Raw genomic sequence first — 17,500 nt, 5'->3', positions numbered from 1 at the left:
GGGGGAGGCGCGGCGCCGGGACTGTCGGGTCTGAACTGGGTCCCGGCTGGTGCTGCGCGCTCCAGTCGCCCCCGTCGTCGCCCGCGCCGGCTCGGGTCTGGTGGCTTGGGGTGCGTTTCAGGAGTTCCGAGAAACGAGGTCTACAAGTTCTGTAGGTTCGAAAATTTAAAACTGCACGGGCGCAGCGGAGGGAAAGACAGGCGGGAGCCCCACGGCCGAGCCGAGCGCAGCCCCGCAGCCCGCGCCCCCGGCCCGGGCCGAGACGGACGGGAGCTCCGCGCCGCCCTCGTCGCCCCGCTCTCCTGCCCTCGCCATGGAAGGGGTCGAGGAGCCAGAAGCCGACTGCTCCGTGGCGTTCGCCGAGGCTCAGAGATGGGTGGAGGTGAGTGCCTTTTGCTGCTCCTCTCGGCGCGGGAGTTTGGGGTCTGGGGGCGGGCGTCGCGTGGGGACCGCGGCTGTGGGCACTCTGCGCTTTGGCCTCCCCCGCCGGCCTCCCGGGAACGAAGGGGCGGCGGTTTTGGGCACTTGGCGAGTTCGGCCTCTCCTACCGCTGAATGCCCAGCGAGGCTCAGCGTTGCCCTCACGTCCTCGGCGCCTGCCCGCCTGGCGGGCAGCGCGCCTCCCCAGGACCGGCCCTCCCGGCTCTGCTCGCCGAGCTGCCGGTCGGTGGGCGCAGCCAGCGCGCTCAGAGCTGGGCCGGGGTCTTCGGTACGTTTCTGGGGAGTGGCCGGAGCAGGGATGCCCGCCTCGCGCCTGGAGAGCGAGGGTAGTGAGTGCGATGTGGGCGGGACGGGAGGGCGGCGGAGGAGCGGCACACCTGGGCGCACCTGGAGGGAGCCTTCTCCCTGCGCGCCGGCCCACGGGGTGAGCTCGCGGCTTGTCCCTCAGGTTGGGCGTTGATGACACTGAGATAGCTGGGGTCACTCGTCGAAGAGCGGTTGTTTTCCCAGCTGTGCTTTCTAGACGGGATGTCTCCTTCTCCTCTATGCAGAGGAGGAGGTAGTCTCCGCATCAGCCCTGGGGAATAGGCTGCGTGGATCTGTAGAAGGTTAATTGGTGACTTCTAATCTTTATACTCCTGAGTAGAAATGATGAATTATTTGAGTACAAGGGATTGAATCTGGGGTGTTGGCATCTCTGAGCTGTTACACCCCCAGCCTCGAAATGACTTAAAGCGAGGCAGAAGAAGCCGGTGTAAATCAGGCACAACTGATGGTTAGAATATTGTTGATTCCCTCGGCCTTGCAGTACTTGTGGAGTTATTGATGCCACGTGTCAGTTTACTCAACGTACAGTTTTTAAAAATTTGAATTAGGCTTGAAGGTTATTCCATGAGAAAAACAACATGTTCAAGAATTCTGGAGCAAACAGCATTTAAAAATAATTAATTTTTCTTTAAACAAATATATATGTAGAGGAAGTAGAGAATGAACCTGGATTTCTGACACTGTGTACAGGAATGGGAGCTGTGGTTAGCATTGCCCACTAGACAGCAGGGAGGCTTAAGAAATTAACTTTTGGTGTCCTTTTGGACTGGGATATTGAGCTGGCCCAGAGGTGACTTAGAAAGGTGTGAGGGGAGGGCAGGGGCAGTTGGGAAAAGGATAAACGCTCTATTTTCAATTGAAATGAGAGTGGAAGAATTCTAGCTATGTAGTTAAGAGAAATAACTTTCCTCATTCATAAACTCTGAAGAGGCAAGGCTTCTAACTGTAACTTTCCATTAGTTGTGTGTGTTTTGCGTTATTTTAGAAGACAAATTTGCCGTTCTGTGTTGGAGCGTTGGAATGCAGGGAGTGGGCAAGAGGCAGGACGATGTTTTGGGGGTCGTGCACAGGTCCTGTATGGAGTTTGTGACTTCATGCTTTGCATTTGCTTAGGAATCAGTGAACTTGGATCATTTCACACTTCGACACTCTTGTTGTTGTTGTTGTTGTTTGGCTTGCAGAATTTAGAAAACTAAGAATTCCTTGTTTGTCCTAGCTTGCTCATTATTGTGTAGGGTTTCTGTGAGAAATTTTTATATAATGAACTCCTCAAAAACGCTTAATAAGAGATGGGCATTTGAAGTGACAGCAGTAGGTTCACTGTTAGGTTTATTTCATTTTTCTAGTCTTTGTCCACATCTCTCCCTCTTTTTTTAGCTTTGTCATTACAACCAAAGCACATATTTTAAAATATTGTTCTTGCCAAAAGAAGCAGAATGAATGACTCTCCTTGCCACAACCTATTAATTTTAAGAACTCACAATTTGAAGATAAAATGTTGATTCCAAAGTATTTTATAAAGTGTTTTTGAAAAGTAAGGACTGTATAATGTAAAACTTTCTCTTATCTGCTAATATTCTTGCTGTATTTTGCTTTTTCTGTTACTTCTCCCTACATAAATTGCAGCATAAATGGATCATTCATATATATATATATATATATGTACCTACAGAGATTATAATATATAATTTGTACCCATTATATATAATATTGTCTGGTACTTTTATTTTCAACTGCAGTTCTTAATATCCCAGATTAGAGAAACTACTGACCTTGTGAAACTTTGATTGATGATTAGCCTCCACTTCAGAATGACCTTGCCACTTCCAATTTCCATCGGTGATTTATATTTTTTAGTTTTATTGTTTTTAATGGTGCTCAGGATTGAACCTAGGGGTTTAGGTGAGGAGTGCAAAGAAAGTTCAGTATGACTGAACTGTACCTCTAACTTTCCATCTGTGATTTTAAATGGCTAATGCGTTGTGTTATTCTTGTAACCAAAGTTAAAATTTCTAAAATTAATTTTGTTTTGGAGAAGAAAGAGTGGAATGTGAGGTGTAGTGGTCTGACTTATTTTATTGATTTTTCTTTTTGTTCCCTTGAGATTGTGCTTATACCTCATATATATGTGTGTATATATGTATGGATACATATTTGTATATACTCTCTTGGGAGGGCAGTGCTGAGGATTCAACTCAAGGCCTCTTGCATGTTAGACGATTAGGCAAGCACTCTGCCATGGAACTTCTTGTGCACCATAGGATGTGTGCGTGTACACACACACACACACACACACACACACATAAATACAAACCTGGTTTGTCTGCTCAGGGGCTAGCCTCACAGTCAAAACAAACGTAGGAATGCTATCTTTTAAGATAATAGTGATATTGGATTATTATCAGGTTGGAAATGCTGTGTTTGGAATATGAATAATGTAGCAAGGCTGGTTTATGATTAAACATTACTTTAAAACCAAGTTATGTAATGGTTTGAAGGCAGAGACCAAGGTGAAGCTTGATTCTAGCAAGGTCATGGAATGGGTGACAAAGTAGTAGAAAACACAGCCTGGACTCTCTAATTTTAGGTGTCTTCTGTAGCACCTTTAATTTTCTATAACTAATAGTTGCCTCTGTCTCTGTTGGGACATCAAAAAACCATACAGTGAACAGATAAAATACAGATGAGATTAAAAACTGGGTAGACTGCTCATTGCATTGGTCCGTCAATGGTATATAGTCTGTGGGTTAATGGTGCTATCTAGATTGAGGTGTAAATACAGTCCTTCTTGTCACTGGCATAGAACAGGCTACCTTACTTCACCACCTTGCTACTTAACTGCCCTCCCTTTATCTCTGGGTTGGAGTCTTTCAGTGTCACTGTGATCCTGTAAAAGGATCTAAGGGGTGCCAGGTTGAGTTCATTGTCAAGTCTGGCACTACAGTGAGTTTTAACTCTGTTTACTTTTGATCGGTCTAGATGTCCACCTGGCCTGATTTTTATCATTCAGGGATATGCTGGTCACTACCTTTTGTTTATTTTGCTTGCTTTTGGTGCTAAAGAATGTAAAGATTTTTTTCCAGTACTGGGTACCCAGGGCCTTTATACCGAACTAAATCCCCAACCCTTTAAACATTTTTTAAAAAAGTTTAAAACAGTCTCACCAAGTCACTAAGATGTCCAGGCTGGGCTTTTAACTTGCAATCCTCCAACCTTCATGAATGTTTACTGTTGCTTTTCAAAAAACAGAATGATTAAAACATCATTTGAAAATGATACTAAATTCATAGAAGCATTTTTAGTAATTACATATAATTTCAGTTGTTAAACTGAATTAAATTTAGCTTAAAAGTTTCTTAATACATAGCAATTATAATCTAATCTAATATATGGAGAAGTTATAACGTATGTGTATAATAAATTGTTGAGTCTTAGCCAACCACAAGCAGTCATCTGTTTAAACTATGTTCAAATAAAACTTATGCCAGCTGTGACCAATTGGGTTGTTTCTGTCCCTCAGTTCTATTTTCTGTCTGTCACTTCCTTTTCTCTGGCTATGAATGTAATCTGCCCCTGAGGTAGATTGGTTTGTTGGAACATTCCGAACCATTTTTGGTTCAAACTACTGTGTAAGTAAAGCCAGCAAACATTTGCAAAAATAGATTTGTTTGAATTTTAACACAGTCAATAGGTATTAAACTTTTTTCAGTTTTTTTTTTTTTTTAGAATATGTACATAGTGCTACATTCCTTGTGGGGAGTTCGTACATGTGCATAGCACATCTTTTTTGTTTGTTTGTTTGTTTGTTTTGTTTTTTGAGACAAGATCTTGCCATGTAATTCAAGCTGGCCTGGAACTCACAATATAGCCCAGGCTGGCCTTGAACTCACAGAGATCTTTCTGCTTCAGCCTTCCAAGTGCTAGGATTACAGGCGTCCGCCATGCCACCTGGCCTACATAACGCATTTTAGTTCTTTTTATCCTCTTCTCCCTCCCTCCATCTCTTGGTTCCCTCCCCTTTTACAAAAGATCTAGCTCCCTGTTTCCTATTATATGTCTTTTATTTTACTCTTTACTTATATTTTGGGTTTCTCATGTAAGAGAAATCATGCAGTATTTAGGATCATGTGTCTGATTTATTTCACTTAACATTATAGTCTCAAGGTGCATCCATTTTCCTATAAATGACTCGAGTCTATCCTTCTTTATGACAGAGCAGTACTCCATTGTGTGTAAACACTACATTTTCTTCATTGTTGAACATATAGGCTGCTTACAAAATTCAGCTCTTATGAATTGTGCTGCTGTAAACATGGGTATGTATGTGTCACTGAAATACAATATTTTTAACTCTTTGGGGAAGATACCTAGAAGGAGTTCAATGGAGTTTCTATTTGTAGTTGTTTGAGGAGACTATACTGATTTCTGTAGTGGTTGTACTAGCTTACATTCCAACCAACAATGTAGAAGGGTCACCCACCCTGAAGCCTTGTCATCGTTTGCTATTGCTTGATTTCTTGATAATAGTCATTGTTTAAGGAGCTAAAACGGATTCTCAGTGTTTTTAATTTGCATTTCTTTAATAGCCAGAAAACATGTGGAACATTTTCTTCATATACTTACTGGCCATTTGTATTCCTTCTGAGAAGTATCTACTCATTTACGTTGTCTATTTTTTGAGTCTTTTATGTTGAGTTCTTTATATATTCTAGATATTATTTTTCTGTTGTAGAATAGCTAGAAAAAATTTTCCCATGCTGTAGGTTTTCTCTTTACCTTGTCGGTTATTTCCTTTTGTGCAGAAGAGTTTTTTTTTTTTTTTGGTTTTTCTCCGGTACCGGGAACCGAACTCACGACCTTGTGCTTGCCAAGCAGGCGCTTTGCCGCTGAGCTAAATCCCCAGCCCCAAGAGTTTTAATTTGATATGATCCCACTTGTTGATTCTTGATGTCACTTCTCTAAACTTGAAAGTGCTAGTGAGACTTTGTTAAAAAGAAAAAAAACCCTAATGTTAGAGAGCAATTCTTAGCAGTGATTGCAGCCAACATGCTTTATTCAAAATATAAACATGATTTTGTTAGTTGTTTTCTGGGAAGTCATGAGAAATTTTATTTATTTTTATTAATTTTCTTAATGAAAAGATTTGATTTTTATTTATTTATTTATTTATTTATTGATTGATTGTCTTTTTTGAGACAGGGTCTCGCTATGCAGTTCAGGCTGGCCTTGAGCTCACTTTGTAGCCCAGGCTGGTCTCAAACTTGCAAGGATCCTCCTGCCTCAGCTTCCTGAATGCTGGGATTACAGGCGTGGGCTATCACACCCAGCCCCAATGAAAAGATTTTAAAGTCCCCAATCCTTAGTATAGTATTTATGACCTTTTACAAACTGGTTCCTGCTATATATCTACTTTATTTTTGGTGATTTTTCACTGTAATACTTGTGTAGTTGCCAGATAATGTAGAGATGAAGAGCAGAGTTCTGAAATCATTGGTCAGTCCGGCATCTGCTTCAAGCCTGTAGACTTCAGTTTTCTCCTGTTAATCTGTCGTTTTGATTGTAGAGTTAAATGAGATGTTAAGCATTTTTGTATTTCCTCATCATTGCTTATATTTCCTGACACCCAGCAAACAGTTTTCTCCCCTCTATCCTTGAGGAAGGAATACCCCATTTTTCCGTGTTGATCGAGTGAACTCTTCTTTATTCTTCCAGATTTAGGCCAGAATCAACAATATGCAAAAACTTTTCTCAACAGACAGTCCTCAGTCCCGTTCCTTCCTCTCCTCTTTTGCTCATGTAGCCCTTTCTCTTTTCACTCTGTATAATTCTATCCGTTTTTCTATAAAAGATTAGGAGCTGAGGGCATGAATAGTATCCTTTGCTTGAGTATTTGGCATGGTGCCTAGCAAATGCTTCTTGAGTGCAAGTATAGTATCAAAGCTATACCCTTAACAAAATGTAAAACTAGGGTTTTGGGGACCAGGAATCTTTTCTTCTCCCAGTGGAAAATTGTGTCTAAAGCTAAGTGTGGTGTACTTGTGTGGTTGGGCCTTACTGTAAGATATACTTTCATCTGAACACCAGGGTGTAACTTGCTGTTTATTCAGCATGTGCAGTTCTGTTCAAACCTGGCCCCAGCCATATCACTTTACCCTGCCTTTTACTGGATGGTAAACTTGCATTTAGTCATCTAAGAAATACCTGTCGTATGCCTACTATGTGGCAGGCTCTTGCCAGATTTATTGTTCTGATTGAGAAGTCCTCATTGCCTTATCTGGATGGACAGAGAGAGAGAAAGAGAGAGAGAGACAGAGACAGAGACAGACAGACAGAGACAGAGAGACAGAGACGGAGACGGAGATAGAGACAGAGACAGAGACACATGCTCCAGGAGAAAGAGACATGCAAACAAACCAAACAGCACCTCTAGAACAGTGCTGGCATGGAGGTGTGCAGGGTGTGGGGTGATGGCATTGAGGAAGTGGCCCAGGTCTGCCTGGTCAGTCAGAGAAGGCAAGGTTTGACACAGGCTGCCGTGAGTCTAATGCAGCTGCCCACGGGGCTTGGGCGTGGTGGCTTTTTAACTTGTGAGATCTTGAACTTGCATACAATATAACTTATGGGAGTAGCTCAGAATAGTTTATTCTTACTGAAGAAATGTTTAGGTGCAGCTAACCACATGAATTTTAAGTTCACAGTTGCATGAGTTTTGTCAGATGTGCATACCTATGTAAGTAGCACAGTAATCACAGTATACAATATTTTTGTCACTCAAGAAAGTTCCCTTCCAGATCAGGGGGAGAAGGAAGGAAAGGGAGAGGTGGGTGGAGGGATTGGAAATGATCAAAATATGTTATAGGCATGTACCAGTTCCCCAAACAAACATTACTAATCTCTATTACAAACATGCACTAGAAAAAACATGTCCTTTCCAGCAGGGCACAGCAGTTTTCAGCCTTTTTATGAACAGCCACTCTTCTGAGTTCTAGCACCACAGATTTCTCAGGCTAGGTTTGAACATTCAAGAAATGTCCTAATTCTGTTTTTCCCATATTTCTTCCTCCTGTAGCATTTTAGTGTGTTTTGAACAATGTGTCTCAGATCCTGGGAGAGAGAGGGATGGCAGGAGACAAGGAAGATGCTAAGTTCCTCTTGGGAAGGAGCTGGTACACACAGATGGGAACCAGGACACTGTCATTAGAATGACCTGACTGCAGGAAGTATAAACAGTTAGGTCAGGGTATTTCCTGAAGAACCGGGAGGGTTCCAATGCAGTGCCAGGCATTCTGGGTCCTTCTGCTGTACTGTACACTAAATGCTCGCAGTGGACCTGCTTTATAAAGCAGGGAATATACAACGAGGTTACATCTTCCATAAAAGTGTCCTTGAACCAGTTAGAAAAGTGGACTCTGGGTTAAGAAAAACAGGTATTGTTCCAGCCAACACATGTCCTTCTAGAAGCTTTGAGCCAATGTGCACCTCTCAGCAGAAGGTGAACTGCTTCCTATGCTGGCCAAAATTCAAAATTCCCATTCATGTTTTTCCCTTAAATAAGGAAATGAAAGTTGAATGTTGATCTGCTTTTTCTCATCTCATTAATGACATTAAAGATGTAGGTAACTGGTGACTTAGCTGGTGTCCTTTAGTGAGGAAGGTGGAAGGAGGAGATCCTGTCCTCTTTCGGGAAGTCACAGAGGGCTAACTGAAGTCTCGGTTGGCTGGGTGATGAAGCAGCGCAGCGCACCTAGTGTTTCTACAGCCCTTTGTAAAGCACAGACATCCTTAAGGTGCTCCTAGGCTGAGTGTGTGGAGTTGTTTGGTCTTCTTTGGTTCTCATCCTTCTGTGCAAGGCTCCAACTTTTTCCCCCTGGATGCCAAGAACACTTAGGTAGTGAAGGCCAGCAGTGCAGAAAACTACGTCTCAAGGTGACAGCATTTGAGTTATAGAAAAACACTCTCTTCGTAAATGTTAGTTGTGAAGAACAAAGCAGCATCCACAGACTTGTCCAATCCTTTACCTACGTGAAGTTACATCTTGTAGGTGAACTGTCTTGTGCACACTGACTCTCTGATACTGTTTCATTATCCTGTAGTTTCTGATTTACAGATCTCAAATGCTTGTTGAATGAATGCATGTTTTGTGTCCAGTCAAAAGGTTGGCTTATGTAATTTTTGTTTTCAGATCTCGTTAGGCTTGTTAACTGTCAGAAATATGTTGGAGCCCGAGGAAATGATAAATAATGCATGCCTGTGCCACTCTTTAGTTTCTAAAGGTAATTATTATGCCCACTTCTTTAAAAACATGTTTGATGTATGAAAAGCTTTTAATAAGGATAATAGCTGTCACACCTGCACAACTTTGAAACAGGTTTAGCATACTCAGTCAGCTGCTTTGCTCTAAAGAGATGGGCATTAGCAGGCTGTAGAGATGAATGACAGCAGCTACCTGCACAGTCTTTCCAAATATTATAAAAGACCCCTGCTAGCTTGTCCAAAGACTTGGTTCCTGGTACAGAATGCTCAATTTGGTGCTCATGTATATTTTGATGATTATAGCAGTAGACATTGTATGTGTCTTCAAGCAGGAGAAGGTAGTCACACAGGAGAGAGATTAGAAAAGACCTGCTTGGGCTGAGAAGGCTGAATCAGTAGTAACTGATTGGTCACAGTACACCTTTTAACTCTATGTTGAAGATCCTTCTCCTGTAGGGAAAGAACTGTCCTACACCACAGTCAGCAGACTTGAGTAGCAACTTACCCACCAGTGAGGGCTTTACCAGAGAAGGTGGATAACTGACAGTTAAAAAAACTAGCCTTTGCTGGGCCTGGTGTCATGGCGCCTGTAGTCCCAGCTGTTCAGGAGGCTGAGGTGGGAGGATCGACTGAGTGCAGGAGTTTTGGGCTTCAGTGCGTTATGCCCATCGGGTGTCTGCACTAAGTTCGGCATCAATATGGTGACCTCCCGGGAGCAGGGGACGGGGGACCACCAGCTTGCCTAAGGAGGACTGAACTGGCCCAGGTCAGAAAGGGAGCAGGTCAGAAGGACTAGTGTTTTTCAATTTTTACCATGTGTAAGACACAAGGCAAATGCATTGTACATAGAAAGCCTTATATGTCTGGACTATGATTGTCTGAGGATGTTTTTCTCATGGAAGACAAAGAAGAGTGAGAGGTAAAATAATTTGCTCAAGGCAATACCACAACCAGTAAAGTGGAGGTTGAGAATTCAGATGCAGGCAATCTGACTCCAGGGCCTGCCCTGTTAATCACTATACTGCGCTGGAATGCCCCTGGCCAGTTAATGATGTTTTGTAGTGTGAAATAGACTGGGCTCTCTTCATTGCATCAAGAGCTCTAAGTCTTACTGTATATTTCAAGTCTGAATTTTATCTTGTGAGGTTAGTGTCTGGAAAGTATGTGATGATCAAATACCATATTAACTTGTTTTGGAATTGCGGATACTCTTTTTTTTTGAAAACCTCAATTTTTATTCTTGAGCAACAGCTGGATAAACTGGCAAAAGGCAGTCTGTTGAAATTTCAAGATGGTATAAAAATGCTTTAAGGATGCAGTCTGATAGATACTCTTGACAAACTGCAGATTTTAGATTTACATGTTGGAAAAATATGTATATATGTGTGTGTATGTGAGAGAGAGAGAGAGAGTTAGAGCTCAGTAAATCATATGAAGTAGTATTTTAAAGGGCAACATTTTTATATGGCAACAGTGAGTTCTACTTTGAGCTAAAATGGGAGGTAGATCATATCTAACTAGTTTATTTTAAAAATAACTTGTAAAAATATCAGTGTTTTATCTTATGTTTGAGTTCATGCATGCTCAAAAACATACAGACTTATTGTAGCGTGCTTCACAAAATATGTCATGTTTTTTGGGTTGGGGTGGTCCTGGGAATCGAACTGAGGACCTCACGCTTGTCAGGCAGGCACTGCACCCCTGAGCTGAATCCCTAGCCCCTATAATACATCATGTTTTTAATGAAGAGATTTTCTCAGTTATGTTTTGGATTTATAAATACAGAATCTGAGAGTATGATGAGATTTTGTCTTTTTGACTAGATTGAAATGTGATCTGGATGTGTGAACTGGGAAAGAACTACCTAAATTATTTTCTTGTACCACCATTTCATAATCCTCACAGGAACATAAGTGATTGCTCACTTCACTGTAATCTTTGATTTGGGAGTTCTTTTTCTTATAGGAGTTTAAAGCTTTTCATCCAGTGAAAGGGAAAATAAGCAAATACGTTGTCTTCACTTCTTGAGCAGTGTCTAATCAATTTAGAATTATCTAAAGAAAATATTATTTATCAAAACCATCAAACTCAGTTGGTCATAACTTTCTGCTCAAAGCATTTCCTTCAGTTGCCCTCCAGGTTTTTTTCTGTTTCCCTAGTGCTTCTAATTTTCCTTTGTGGAATCCTCCTAATTATTGTCATCAGTAAATGCTAGTCTCTAAAGGCTCATTTTCCCAGGTCTCTTCTTTGTCTTTAGTTTTTTCCCTAGCAGACATTATCAAGTCCATAGCTTTGTATACCTTCTCTGTGCTGAAGACTTCTCTGTCTTTGTCCCTGTTCTGCCTGGTTCCTAAATTTCAGGTATGTATTTGTATATGTATTTTATATGTATGTATGTATAAATGTACACACACAGATGCACTGAGGGTCAGATGGGCATACACATAGCTGTGTTCAAAACAAGACTCTTGGCTCTTCCCTTCTCCACCACCTACCTGCTCACTCTTCTCCTTTTGCCCTTTTTTTTTTATTTGATACTGGGAATTGAACTCAGGACCTTGTGCTTCTCAAGCAGGCCCTGTGCTACTGAGCTATATCTCCAGCCCACCCTTTTCTTTCATAGCAAACAATACTTCTTTTCATCTACTTGCTCAGGTACCTACCAATTACCTCTTGTTCTTTAAAAAAAAATAACCCCACACATCTAGTTTGTGAAGAAACCTGACTTTCTGTGTCTCCAGTTGTATCCAGAATCTGACCACTTCTTGCCAATCCATCATCACCTTTCACGTATGTTTCTGCATTAATAGCTTGGACTCCTTGCTTCCAAAATAGCAGTATTTAAAAATGTAAATCAGAGGTTATGCATCCAGCTCTGCCTTTTCTTCCCCCAGCAATGGCTTTCTATTACATTTAGAATAATACCCGAAAATGTAATCCATAGCCTATATGCCCCAAATGATCTCTTCCTACTCTTCATATTTGCCATGCTCTGTCCTACTGGCTTCCCGCTATTCCTCAAATATGCAAAGATTTTTACTGTAGAGTTTGGTGTTTCTTCTGCATGAAGATACTTCCCTCATTTATTAAGGCATCAGCTTAAATGATAACATCCTCACATCCCCCTTTCCCCTATAAAATAGCGCTGCTGTCACTGTATACCTTTACATTCATGACACTTATCCACACTGGTATGCATTTGTGCGTATGTGTGCACATGTGTGCATGTACACACACGTATTTAGCTGTTAGTTTCGCTGCTACACAAATGCTTTACAAACAAGAACACATTTTGTTTTCAAGCCTCAGGTTAGTGTCATGTATTTAGTAGGCACTCAGTAACCATTCATGGGGAAGTAAATGGAATGGTGAATAAATGTCTTTTAATTTTTTAGACTTGAAATCTTTTTAGCCCTGGGATGTGACTGGCTTCCTGGCCTGTGCTTCACTGAGCAAGAGAATTTGGTTTTGTTGTACTTTTTCATGCTTTTTAAAGTTCAGTTCAAGGTTGAGCAAGTTCCAAGCATGTTATATATATGTATATGTATGTATATATATATATATATATATATATATATTTAAAAAGCAACTTTAAGACCTGAGAAGTAGACTTTGTTCAGCCAGTTCTGAGGATGCCTGAAGGAAAGCAATATCATAAGATGAATACCCAAGAAAGCTGCGGGTAAAGGTGAGCCTGGGTGCTTGCATGGCCTATGCTGGGGACAGGGTGTCATCGAAAGGCTTTGGCTTATTTACTATTCACAGAAAAGCTCTCACAGCTCGTTGGATGCATCCTGCAGTTTGAACATGGGGTGTACCCAGTGCTCATTGGAGATAAAGGAGCTTGTTTGGTGATGAAAGAAAATAATAAAAACCTCGAGAACAGGAAAGTTTCTCCTTTCTGCTCCAGCTCAGACCTCATGCTTTCACAGTGTTGTCCTTCACATCCTGGCTTTTAGGAATCACCTTGACACATCTCACAAAACTGAGGGAAGAGGCTTTCAAAAGAACTTTGTTTAGAAAACAGAAGCTGATTGGAGCACCTTACCTGTATTGGTATGAACTTTCTCTTTTTTTAATTCCTCCTGTCATAAGAATTAAGTGATACTATTTTCATTTTCATTTTTTTTTACATATGAGAAAAGAAAGGCTTAGGGGAGTTAGGACTTTCCCCACACAATTGATACTAGTAGAAGCAGTATTTAAACTTAGATTTATCTAATGGAAGCTCTCAATTACTTCATTTCTCATCTCCTGTTCTCTTCCTCTCTTAGTGCCCTACCTGCTACATTAGCACATACTTGTCAGCCACTGTCTCATTTTTCTTATTTCACAATTGAAGCTAAGCTAAAAAAGCATGGAAAATTAGTTAGCGTGGAGTACAGTATAAATTCACACTCAGGGGTAAGAAGATACCATTCAATAGCTTCTTGATGTTGGGAAGGGACAGGGGCTTTAAAACTGTGTATGCGAGATGAGGAAGGGAACAGGAAGGACACTTGCTGTCTTGGTTTCCTCTGGGACTTGTCCTGCCAAGGAGGAGACAGTCGCAAGGCATCCTTGCGGGGAAGGATAACATGTTAGACAGCAAATCTGCAGGAAGGTTGAAGGTGGCAAAAGCATTTGGAAGGTGCTGCGGAAGGACTTTCTTGATGTGAAGCATGGGGGCATTCAAGTTGAGGAGAGGTGATTCTAGCATGAGCCGAGGTCCGTTGGATTGTCCTATTGCAGGACAACGATGCTGGTAGTCTACTTAGTGTGGAAGGTCTTGGATTGAAGACAGAATTAGAAGGTAAATTGTGGCTAAAGATTTTGAAGCATGTGTGTATTTTGTACATGCTGCATCAGGTGATGTTGGAACCCATGGAACAGAATATGTCAGCAGAGGGGAAAGACCATATTGTGTAAAGGATCAAGGACTGAGCCTTAGCAAATGTCTAATAAGAGGACAGGAAAAGGAAAGGAAGATGGTAGCCAAAATCTAGGCAGAAACCCAGGAATGTGTTAGAGACCCTAAGGAAGGCTTGGTTCCATAAAAGGTAAGGATAAACGCTGAGGATTATCAACAGTGCTCAGGACTGGAGGAAGTGATTAAGGGAAAGGAAAATGGGAATAAGACCATTACATTTTATAAGAAAGTAATCTCTCACTTTTTGAAAGTGTGGCTTTTGGAGTGTTGGTGGGAACCAAGCCAAGCTATAGAAGATCTGTGGAAAGCTTGATCTTTCAGTGATGGTAAGGGCGTCAGGGCAGTGATGGTGAACCTTTTAGAGACTGTGTGCCCAGAAGGCAAGCTAACACCCGCTTATTTATTGCAAAGTGCCAATGCTGCAATTAAGCCCAAATACTGAAACTTTAGTTTTAAAAAAAACCTCATTAATATCTTTTGTCTTAAAAGAAGAACAGCACTCATACCATTGGCTCGTCGCCACTGGTCTAGGGGCAGGCACTTCAGAAAAGAAGAGATAGCAAGAGTTATTCAAAACGTTAACATTTTCTCAAATAATTTGTCTGTGTTAACAAATCAGCCCTTACTCCATGTCCTCATTAAATATGTTAGAAATACAAATATTGAATATTTAAAGGAATTGTTCTCTAAGATAACAGGTCTGAAAGAGAATCATTGTGCTCTGCTTTTTTAAATTGAAGCACACTGCTGGGTTAAACACTGTGACCTTGAGACACTGAAGATAATGTGGAAGTCATTTTAATCTTTTGACCTTAGTTTTCCTCTTCTGATAAACAGGGAATAGTAATACTCTGCTCTTCCCAGGAATTTTCAGTGGAGAATAATTTGGTGAAGATGTTTTGTTTTTCAGAATTTAAAATCAAAGTATGTGAATCATTTTGACTTAGTGACTCTAAAGAGCATAGTCATGTTAATCATATGTAACAAGAAAGGAAATCAAACTTTTTTAGCTGTTAAATAGACCCACATAGTTGCTGTGTAAGTGAAAGTGTACGCTCTTGGTATGTTATGTGATTGTTCCTTTTCTGGGTGCTGGCAGGGCATGGGGTAAGAATGGCAAGCTACACGTGACATATCCCAGAGTAATATGTGTGACCATGGATGAGATATGTATTGTCTTTAGGCCTAAATTCCCAAGGTTATAAAAAAATGAGAACTGCAAGATGATAATAGGGTTAAGAAAAAAAGAATGTGAAATGTATGTAGGTACTTAACAAATGGTGCCCATATTTTAATTCTCCTTGAATCTAGATATAATAAAAAATAGATTATTAAATGTTTTTATTTCTTGAATGACTATTTTTCAAGTGTGTGTGTGTCACTCAGAGCATTTGGATAATTTTTTATTATTCTGTCCTTTGATTTGTAAATGTGGGTTTCATTAAGTACCTTACATTGTTTTGTAAACTTTTTGTGTTGTACTTATATGTGTGCACGTGTATGTGGGACTGGGATTGATTGAACCTGAGGCCTTATGCATGCTAAGCAAGTGCTGGATCACTGAGCTACATCCCCAACCTCTTATATATTCTTCTTGTCTAATAAAAAAATTCTTTTATATCGGAGAATATGAGGTCAGAATAGACAAATGTCTTAAGAGTAGAGGATTTTGTTTCCTGATGATGGTATTTCAGTCATCTTCTCATTGGAGATCTTTGTGTCCATTTTGGCATTTTGATGCATTGTATTTTCTGTCAAAAGAATCACAGTTAAAACCTAAGGCTAGTTAACTGGCTGGAGACATTTTATGCTGAAGGAGACAACTCCATATTTGTTGCACTCCATTGTCAGGTTGTCAGGTGTTCTTGCTCTTACTGCTCCCTTCCTCTTAAGTCCTGTGTGAAGTTGCAGATTGATTGGGCATATATAGTCCATGTATTGTTTCTTCTTTTTAAATAAATTAGGTCTGCATACATTACTGTATAGATATTTATATGTCTTTGTCTAGATATTCTTTGTTCTTTACATGTGTCTTTGAATTATCTTGTTGATCTAGCTCCTCTCCTGTATTCATTTTGGAAGAGGCACTTGTAAGATCTTTCCAAGAAGGACATTTATAGTTTTTTACTAAAAATGAACCTAATGAACTATTTTAGAAAAGGGAAGCTTTTATAGTCCAGCAAGAAAGGAAGTACATTTTTAGGTGTTTTTATTCAAAGGATAAAGTTGATAGAACTGCCTGTTTTAAAGCCAATTTGCAAACATTTTTAGACTTGGAAAATGTTTGTAAGAACTTAAAGGTACAACTTGCCAACTAACTGATACTTTTGAAATTTGGCCTTAGTTCTGGTAAAGAATGTGGTTGACAGCCACACTACAATTTACAGTAATCCTTTTTTGTGTAAGGAAATGAATCTGCTTGGCTTAATAAATTCCAGATGAGTTTCTGGCTTCTTGATTATTACCAAGTCATTTAAAATTCAGGTTTCCTTATTTAGTTTAGTTACAGCAGCCCTGTCTGTGCTTGTGATGCCCAGTGTACTGTTAAAATACTTCGTGAAACTGAAGCATTTGGGGGGAAACTTGCATTTTGGGGGAAAATTGCATTTTGGGTGGATCATTTTGGGGCACAAGTTTAAAGATGTGACCAGTACCTTAGTGTTTGGCATGATCTGGGACTAAAATGTGTTAAGCATACCTGCTCTGGGCTAGCCCAGGCCTTAAAGGAGGTCATGTTGAAGAGACCTAAGGAAGTTCTGCTAGTGCCATTAAGAACTATCTTTGAAGCCCAGCTAAATTATTAGGGAGTCCGAACAATGTTGTTTTTTTTTTTGAGACACAGTCTTGCTGTGTAGTTCAGGCTGGCCTTGAACTCACTGTGTAGCCCAGACTGGCCTCGAATTTGCTGTGATCCTCCCACCTCAGTCTCCTGAGTTCTGGGATGGTGGGTTTCCCCACCATGCCTGGCCAGAGTTTTTAGCTGGGTATACTATTGCTTTCAATAATACAGAGCCTCTGTTTCTAATGAAGAGTGGATTGACAATGTTTGTTGACCATTAAGTGCCTACTGTTCTTAATTTTCTGCTTTTTCCCTTTGTTGTAGCATTTTACTTTGTTATGATTGCAATTACTGTCTGCCTTCTGCAGATTTTATAATACAATCTCTTTTTTTCTTCTTCAGTTTTCTGTTTCTTCCAGGTTCCTTTTGACTTTGGCCTCTTTTAAGTTGGAAGCTTCTTTTACATTTTTAGTAATCTTTGTTCAGCTGCTTTCTGGGTTCTCTACCAGTCTCTGTACCCAGCCATGCTCCTATTACCCTTTGCTTTCTGAGGGACCTGTTGCCTGTGAACTCTGAGTCTTTCTGGGAGAAATGGCAGGCAGGATTTCTTTGGATGTCCTGAAGTCTGAACTTCCTCTGTTCTGCTCAGTCAGGACCTCTTCTCTATCTACTTTCCATTTTCCAAATGTTTCTTGTGTTTTCTCCTTTCTGAGTTTCTTTGTCCTTGTAGGTTGATCTGTCACTTTGTCATTTCATATGCTATCATTTTGATTGTTTTTTTTTTTTTTTTTT

At 40.6% G+C, this 17,500-nt stretch overlaps 2 protein-coding genes across 14 annotated transcripts in view; one reads left to right on the top strand and one right to left on the bottom strand.

Moving 5' to 3' along the window:
- Positions 1-315, bottom strand: part of LOC106149107 — a 3,279-nt gene extending 2,964 nt beyond the window's left edge. Inside the window, exon 1 of the mRNA XM_013516937.1 lies at positions 173-315. Coding sequence (XP_013372391.1) covers positions 173-315 — 143 coding nt within the window. The remainder of the gene's footprint in view (positions 1-172) is intronic.
- The window catches only part of Lmo7 (LIM domain 7), a gene marked incomplete at its 5' end in the record, with an annotated part of 191,416 nt that continues 173,916 nt past the window's right edge, over positions 1-17,500 (top strand). For all 13 annotated transcript variants that reach the window (XM_013516569.1, XM_013516572.1, XM_013516566.1 and 10 more), the window contains 1 exon segment: positions 1-382. In XM_013516569.1, coding sequence (XP_013372023.1) covers positions 314-382 — 69 coding nt within the window.

Source organism: Chinchilla lanigera, unplaced genomic scaffold, assembly GCF_000276665.1.
Source record: "Chinchilla lanigera isolate Chin_1 unplaced genomic scaffold, ChiLan1.0 scaffold00003, whole genome shotgun sequence".
Classification (NCBI taxonomy): domain Eukaryota; kingdom Metazoa; phylum Chordata; class Mammalia; order Rodentia; family Chinchillidae; genus Chinchilla; species Chinchilla lanigera.
The sequence above is the reverse complement of the archived record's forward strand: the minus strand, read 5'-3'. Positions and strand labels throughout refer to the sequence as shown.